The sequence below is a fragment of the Drosophila arizonae genome, chromosome 4, assembly GCF_054131065.1.
Source record: "Drosophila arizonae isolate 15081-1271.41 chromosome 4, UAZ_ARI_1.0, whole genome shotgun sequence".
Taxonomy (NCBI): Eukaryota; Metazoa; Arthropoda; class Insecta; order Diptera; family Drosophilidae; genus Drosophila; species Drosophila arizonae.
This window is the reverse complement of record NC_142924.1, coordinates 13,711,053-13,719,703: the sequence shown is the minus strand read 5'-3', so window position 1 is coordinate 13,719,703 and position 8,651 is coordinate 13,711,053. Positions and strand designations below refer to the sequence as shown.

Sequence of the window (8,651 nt, the reverse complement as noted above, 5' to 3'; positions counted from 1 at the left end):
TTAACTGTAAAAGGGTTTTCAATTTAAATTGCTGTGAAAAGGTTGCATATTTTAAAGAAATATATGGGGTATTTTTAGGAATACCTATTATAACATTTTGATGAATTTTTGAAGTGTGTACTTATTATTTTATTACTGATAACATTCTGAGGAGTTTTTGAAGTGTGTATAAATCAAATTGCAAACAAAAGTTTGATGATAAGATATATAGAGAAGGAGACTTCTATCAGTTCTTGAGGATCCAGCAGTTTCCCGAATTAAATTCAGAAAAAAAATATTTGTATACAATTTCACCTCCAACTATTTTAAAAAGCTATGCAATTCAAATTTGTATAGTAATTTCGCATATTTATATGTTATTCATTATTTATTCAGCTTAGCATACCGTTTGAGCCATATGAGAAAAAGAAAAAGGTTTGATTCTTAAGCAATATATGATGCCGTATAGGCTTAGTTACTCCTTTTCTTTATCATGTTTCATCAAGAATTCGATTGAATGCAGAAGAATTTGACTCATGTTGCTTCAGGTTCAATAATAAATTTCTTATTTTTATAAAACAAAAAAAGCCCTCTCTTCATTCTTTGTAAATGAACTGAGGATAAATTTAGAATAGAGTAGCACTAGAATAGGGTATAAAGCTTCGTCTCTCTGCTTAAAAGAATTTTTTTTTTTACTGCTAAGAGCAAAAATGCATCTGATTAATAAAAGTACAAACTCTCATATGTCAATTAAGATTCATACAAAATAGTTGACCCCATTGTATTCCATGTACTCCCACATTTCATACCATTAAATAATTTGCATATTTTTAGTTTAAATAACAATTAGATATTTATTTGTAAACATTAAGACGCACATCAACTACTTAATTCCGATGAGCATGTGACTTAGTTCTAGTATTTTACAATGATAAAACGGGCAGGATTGATCGAGCTCAGCCTGGCCTACCGCTAATGGGATGGGGGAAACAAAGTTTGGTCGGTTGCGATAAGAATTGCACTATATAAGGTAAATGGCTACGGTTCTTTAACTTAGGTTGGGGCTGTAACTAAACTTAATATCACAATGGAAACATTTCTGGGGCAGGGGGTTGGGAGGAAGTGTTACGGACTCTAGCCTAACAAAACGCGCAGCAGCTTAAAAGTATCCGAAGAAATTCTTGGATCATTTGGCACCGCCGCCAGATCGGCGTCCCGGCGGCGTGCCACCAACCACATTGATGATCTCATTGTCGTTGCTGGACTCCTCCGGCGTGGGCTGATGATCGCTGGCCTTGTCCTGGTGCGCGGTCATGTGTCGGGTGAGATGATGCCGTTCGCGGAACGTCTCCTGGCAGACGGGACAGCGCAGCTTCTCCTCGCGCTTGCGTCGATTCGGATCGCAGGCCACCTCGCTCTTGTGGTGGGAGCGCATGTGGTAGACCAGATCGCTGGTCATGCGGAAGCTAATGTTGCACTTGGCGCAGACATTCTGCGCGGTCAGCGTGAAGGTGGACGCCAGCGTCGGTGGAATAAGCGTGGAGAGAATGGCGGCTGCGGCCGGATTCTGCAGGGGCTGAGCGACTGCGAACGGATGCGGAGGCGGCCCAAATCCTGGATAGGCATGCAGAAACTCTTGCGGCGGACCCGTTGGCGGCGACGAGGGATTCGATGAGCAGCTATTGGGACTGTGGCCATTTGGTGCAATTGGCGGCCTGTAGAGCAGCTGCTGCTTCAATCGCTGCTGTGCTTGAAGCGCCTGCATCGGATTCACAGCCTGGAAAGCACCATTGAATTGATACTCTGGCCGAAAGTTGTGATACATGATGGGATTGGCTGGCATGCCGTTGGGCAAACTGTTGGGTCCCGCGGCTGCTGCTGCTGCTCCTGCTGGTGCATTGTTGCCAAGACTGCCGCCGCCGCCGCTGTTTGTGCGCGGTGGGGGCGTGGCAACCGGTGGACTCATGGAGTGGCAGCTCAACTGATCGGGGCTAAGTGGCGGAGCACTCACATCCACCGGTGACTCCAGCCGCGACACCGTCGAGGGCGACGATGAGCTGGACAGCGAGGAGGCCACCTTGGTGAAGGCGCTGCGCATGGGTGGCGGTGGCGGTGAAACTGTTGCCTCTGGCGAGTCCACCAACGGTATGACCAGCGTGGGATCATCGTAGACCCTGGGCGAACGTATGGCCAGCTGCGGATAGCGCTGGCGCGCCTCCAGCAAACTAATGTACTCCAGAGCCGCCGGCGAGGGCGGCTGTGAGGCGGCAGCGCGAGGTGACAAATCCGTGGGATAGTGATTCAATTGGAGCGGCTGCTGTTGATGCTGCTGCAGTGCCTCCTGTAGGCGTGCCTGCTTCTCGGCCTGCTTCTGCTTGATGCGCTCATCGGGCATCATCAGAAAGGCCACGTCAAAGGAGCGCTTCAGTGTGGTCTTGACGCTGGGCTGCTCATTGTTGTTGTTGTTGTTGGAGTGTTGTTGCTGTGTCATTGTTGCTGTTGCTGCTGTTGCCGTGGGGCTGGTGGAGATGCGCAGCTCGGTTTGCTGTTGTGGCGGTGTTGTACGACGCACGGCGGGATTCGCATGCGACGGCAGGCTATCCATGAGCAAGTTCATCGCACTGGACACTTGCTATACTTTTGGCGTAGTCTCTATGGAGTTCTATTTTGGGATTGCTATGCACTTGTCAACTAATGTGTGGCACCGTTCGTTTCGAAGCTCTGTTTTCGACTGCTGCCCGCACGCAATCTGTTCCTCTTTAAGTAGTCGCCGTTTGCCACCACCGGAGCAGCGAGTCCACTTGGAATTTTCATATTGTCCCATTCAAACGCGAAACTCTCCGCTCACTCGCGGCACTCGCACATCTGTCCTGATTCTGTTGTTGGACTCCGAGAGCGAGAGAGCTTCCAATTCGAATCGTCGTCACCCCTTATGCTCGGCACTCTGCTCTGCCGTTGCTGGCACACGGCTATTGCTCTCCCGCTCTCTCGACAATCCATCTGCTTTGCCAGTTGCCAACATATTCTGTGGTTTTATTGTGTGCAGAGCGCGCCTGGGCGCGCCTCCTGGTTGGCTGGCTGGCCGACGACTGGCAGCCCGCTGAGACTTTCCTATTATGTTTCGACACAGTCTACACTGTAAGTATGTCATATATAGAGCACAGTGGTTGAAGAGAGAGCCAATTGCTTTAGAGTTTTGAATTGACATAAAAGAGATGAAATTAATAAAAATAAATAATTAATGAAACTGATCAATAATTTAATTATAGCTTTTAATAAAATGCCGATAATTGTGGTAAAAATAATAATAATAAATAAATAATCAAATTAAGCAGAGAATTAGCTTTGGAGATTGGATTTAAAAATAAATGAAAATATAAAATTAAAATGAATTGATGAATTAATTCTTATATAAATATTCATAAAAAATCTAGAAAACATTTAATAAAATTTATTATATAATAATAATTTATTTTTAATTAATAATAATAAAAAAAATATATTAAAAATAATTATATAAAAAACATATAAAAATAAAACTTTATAAATAAATATATGAAAACCAATTAGACTTCTGTCAACTAAAGTGCCATAATTGCATAAAATTTAACATATATTCTTCAATTATAATACATTTATACAACTATAATATCATAGTTCAGTCCACTGTGCCATTTAGTCTATCGCCAAGTTTCGAAAAGAGGCGGCGCTTAGATGCCAGCTCTAGCTCTCTGGCTCTCGCTTCCATCCCCTTTTTTCGGGTGGGCTAGCAATCTGTTGTCTATCTCGTTTACCCACCTCTGTATGTATTTCTCTCTCGCTTTGTGGCTGCCGCACGATATACATCCTTGATGTCCTTGTTGCAAGTGTTTCCGAACAGGTTGTTTTTGTCGATTTTTTGGCAGCAGCAGCGAGATTGTCTGAATATGTATTCACGTCCTTGTTGTTGTTGTTGTTATTATTATTGTTGTTTGTATTTTGAATATATGCTGCGCGTAGCTTTTACATATTGTATGCAAGCACATAAACACACACACACACACACGTTGACAGAGGGAGATGGAGAGAGAGAGAGGGGCTCTACATGTAGGCGACTGTTGAGCGCAAAAAGATTTCGCAAACTAAAATATTTATCCGTCTGCCATGTCGCTCGCTCTCTCTATATGTATATATATGTGTATGTATGTGTGCATAATGTTAAATAAAAAACGAGGAAATAAAGCAGCAACAAAAAAAAAGCAAACTGTCTGTCCATTGTCCAGCAACAATGCCCAGAGCAACAACAACAACAAATTGTGCAATGTTTTCCGTTCGCTTTGCCATCTCACTTCAACTCGAGGTTCTCTGGGCAGGATGCGGCTACTGCTGGGTCGAAATATGTGTTTGTTATGGCCACGTTATGTTGGCCCTGAACAATGCACCAACACACACTCAATTTATTGAAATTCCACGCCTTTTATTGCAGTTCTTGCAATTGTTGTTGCTGTTGTTGTTGTTGTTGTTTGTCTGCAGTTGGCAATTTAATGTTTGCATATTTTCAGGTGCTAATTGCTCCACTTGCCATATGAGCTGCATTTTTAATTAAAATTTATAGCTGGCCACTATCGGCACTCAGTGAGTATGTGTGTGTGTGTGTGTGTGTGTGTGTGCATTTGGTGATGCCAATAATTCGACTGTTTGCCATGTTTTCTGTCGCCGCAAAATTAATATTTAACACATGATTGCCTTCGGCAATGGCATTTCATTAAAAATATTGTTTAGCTTATAATTAATTATTTGCCGGCATAACTATTAAAGCCAAGCCAAAATGATTATTCAACGCTTCAAGCTGAGAATTGATCCGATTTTTACTGCTCACAGGGAAATGAAAATCAATAAACAATTTATTTTTAATTAAATAATGATAATATTTTTAAAATACAACTAAAAAATTCTACAAAACAATTAAGCAAAATTCAACCAAAAACATATCGATTTATATTTAATTAACTGTAAAATATTTAGGCAATCGTGCTATTAGTTGTAAAATAAACTTATTTTATAAATATGCAGTTAAAATTTATAATATACATCTAAAAATGATATGATATGATAATGATAAAAAATTATTCATATTTAAATTTTCAAACTAAAATTCATTTATAAATATGTAGCCTAATTGCACAAAACCGAACTTTGTTAATCTTTATGCTGATTAACAGTTAAATTAATTTAAATTATATAAAATTATAAATATATTATAATTTAAATATGAAAGAACTTGCTATACATGCTATTTACATATATACTATTATTTACAAATTTATTAGAAATATTGGATTAAATTTCAATTATTTCTATAAAACTGTATAAAAGAATTAAAAATTTTTAAAATAAGAGTATTTAATAGTTAAACTAAATTTATCTTTTTTTCTTATTAATTTCCTTTATTAATCGAATTATAATTTTTTGACTGCCTCTGTTCCGACTCCTTACATATTCCGAACTTTCTTCCACTTGCTCTACCCTCACATGCCACATGCCACATGCCACTTGCCGCTTGCCACACTCAAGCACACATGTGGCACGTGACTGCAATTTGTGTGTAGTGTAAATCTCGACACATTCGACGAATAAGCTTCAATATATTCAATGGAAATTAACACAAATCTAGGTTATACAAATCGAGCACAAAATTTGCTAAGGCCAAAAGCAGTTGCTAATCTACCCCTCAAGATCTGCTCGACTAAAAACAATCTGACGAGCTGTGTTTGCCCTGTCACTTTGGCAGAGGGGTGTAGTCGGGTTCTTGTTGTTGGTATTGTTGTTGTTGGTGTCGATACATCAAACTGCCAAGTGACAAAGTGATTCCCAGGGCCTGAGCCTGTTGGGTTATGGGCAAAAAGGCGTGAAATTGCCTTTTGTGTGATTAAGTCAGGACGCGAATGGTTTGGGACCAATTCCAATTGGTGTCGCAATACAACTGCGTCTTACCAAAACGAAAAGAAAGTAATGAGATAACTAAGATGACAATCGGAGGACAAAGTTTTAGAGAGCGCTACGTGCTCCTTATGCCGTGTCGTTGGCGGCTTTAATTACCGAAGCAGATAAGTAAAATGTAAATGGTAATTGTTTCTAGACGAGAGCTAGTAGTAGCTGCCAGAGGGAGCTGGTAGAGCTTGGCAAGCTAGTAAACTCTGGAGACAGCCGACACCTTTTCTTACGGTTATTGTTTAATGTTAATGCCTTGGCTGCTGTCGCGTAATCTGCGCTCTTTGCGGGATTATGTTTTGCCGGAATGAAACAGCTTCTAGCTGCCTGGCGTCGTCGTTCTTGGCTCTGTCGGAAGTTGGCGACTGGAAAAGTTTCCGGCAGGATTGCAGCTGGCTCTGGCACTTGCTGCGGCAACCCTTGTATGACGTATGTATATCCCTGGAGTCTGTGTTGGTTTCCAATTCGAGAGCATGGCCTCGGCTCAATCAAGTGCTTTTCGCGCATTATATAAAAATTCGAATTGGATTTCAGGGCAGAGCACCTAATTTGATGGTGACTGGAGGGTGGTTTCTGCCCCTGTTGCTGTTTGTTTAAATACCGTGAATAACATGTGGTTTTTTCGAAGCATATGGCAAGGACTTTGTCACTATTTAGACGGCCGTCTGCTTTGTCCTTGTTCTCGTTCAAATCCTCCAATTAGACTGTCATTCATTTAAACGGATTAAAAATCCCCGCACAAGGGGGTTCGCTAACAAGGCCCGAGGGCCGCTCTCTACCACAGCCGGATGGTGTTCGGTGGTGCTCGGTGGTGTTTAGTGGTGGTGGCGGCGGCTCTTGTGGTTTAGCGCCCAGAAGTTATATATAGTTGGTGTTCGCTAAGCGACTGAGCTCTGCGGATTAGAGCCCTTGTTTTGGTTACCAAATCGCCTCATGACGACAAAAACTCAATGTTGCTGCTGTTGCTGCTGTTGTTGTTGTTGTTGTTGCTGCTGTTGTCGTCGTGTGCGTTCAATCAGCACGGAGCAGTTAGTCACAATCAAGCACGGCAAACATTTTTATGCTGTCATATGCAAAATGCCAACGAACAATCTCTGACTCGGCACCTGCCGCTGCATTCGTGTGTCCTGGTTGCCACCTCAATGGCGCTGCGGGCTTTATCTAAAATGCTTACGCTCGAGAAGCTTTCAATCGAGTGGGGAGCGCATAAATATTTGTGCTCAACGGGCAGACACACGACTCTAGTATATTGCCCAAAAATACTTGCCAGCTGCATGCGCTCGAACCACAACAACAACAACAACAGCAACACCAACAAAGCAAAGCAATCACAATCCTTGCAACAGTTAACAGTTGCAAAGTGTTCAATTCCACATAGAAGCAGCCCGGCCAGAATGTCAAGGACACTTCAGCTTAGGCAATGGGCGGCAGCAGCGACAGCAACAGGAAACAGGAAGGCCAAAGGGAAAGGGAAAAGCAACTTCTGGCCACTTTGGCTGTGAAGTGGGTATAATAATTCCATGGTGATTATTATGTGTATATGAAAACACATATTTATAGCTTGGCTGTGTAGGATATGAATGGCAATAGCTGCTAGGAAGTGAAGAATAGTTGCAGTTATTTTGATTTTTGGTACTTCAAGTTTTCATTTGATGCAAAGGGTTACAATTGGGTTATTCGAGTTATCAAAATTTTACTTTATGATTTTCATTTTTAGTTAATTTTTTATGCAACTCTGTCTTCAAAGTGAAGTGAGATATATATTAGAAATAATAATTAATGTTATATTTAGTTTTTAAATAAAAAGTATCTGGTAAAAAGTGATTTAAATTGTGTAAAGTTTTCTTATCGGTATCGAATTTATCCGTAATTAAAATATATTAACATATAATTTTATTATATTTGTTTACCTTTGCTCTACCTATCTTCAAATGTGGAGTATTTCATTATATATTATTATAGCAAATCACACATTGTCCTTTCTCTTTAATTCTCAAGATCAGAATTACATTTTTTATTGCTATCTTATGTCTTGGGTTTCCTTAACAGGATCTACACCTTAATACCTATATTCCTTAACTCAGTCAAACCTGCAATATTTTCTACTCTCCCTCGAGGTCAGCCACCCCGTTAGGGTATTCAGACTGCGACGTTTAATCATATTCATAACGAGCATATTCTGAGGCAAGTGGGCAACATTTGCTAAGTGTAGGTCCTTCATCTGTTTCGACTGCGTGCGCGTATGCGGATGTGCAGCGTATGCTCAGTGAAGCTGCACAAATGAAGCGACCGCCAAGTCACCACCGCCACGACGAGCCGAGAGACGACACCATCATTACCACCAGTTGCCAGACTCCGACTGCCAGCCAGTCCAACCCAGACCCCCGGTCCGAGTGACCCGCATTTAAAGTTGCTCAATACGTTTCCTGGTGCCATAAATTGTGACCCGGCCAAACGAACCTGTTTCGCATTGCGCGCGCTGTCCTTGCAATCAGTTTTGTGATCTAATCAGAGTGGGATGCAGCCCCGGTTCCAATTGCGATTGAGTCCAACTGTGCCCAGCAAATGATGAAAACTACCCTTTAATAAACTACACAGTTCGCTCGCTGTCTTTGGCCAGACATCTGTGCGATTTCAACTCGAGCAACAGGAGTGATAGAGAGAGAGCGAGAGAAGGATCGTGCTGCCCACCCCCTCAGCAT

At 41.8% G+C, this 8,651-nt stretch overlaps 1 protein-coding gene across 1 annotated transcript; it reads right to left on the bottom strand.

Moving 5' to 3' along the window:
• Nucleotides 1-806: 806 nt before the first annotated feature.
• LOC108614401 (uncharacterized) lies at nucleotides 807-3,143 on the bottom strand. Its single transcript, XM_018008513.2, has one exon. It carries the CDS (start codon nucleotides 2,594-2,596, stop codon nucleotides 1,166-1,168), a length of 1,431 nt encoding a protein of 476 aa, XP_017864002.1. The 5' UTR covers nucleotides 2,597-3,143; the 3' UTR covers nucleotides 807-1,165.
• Nucleotides 3,144-8,651: the final 5,508 nt, after the last annotated feature.

Coding starts and splice junctions, on each gene's coding strand:
- LOC108614401 (XM_018008513.2), bottom strand. CDS start 2,596: ATGAACTTGCTCATGGATAGCCTGCCGTCGCATGCGAATCCCGCCGTG.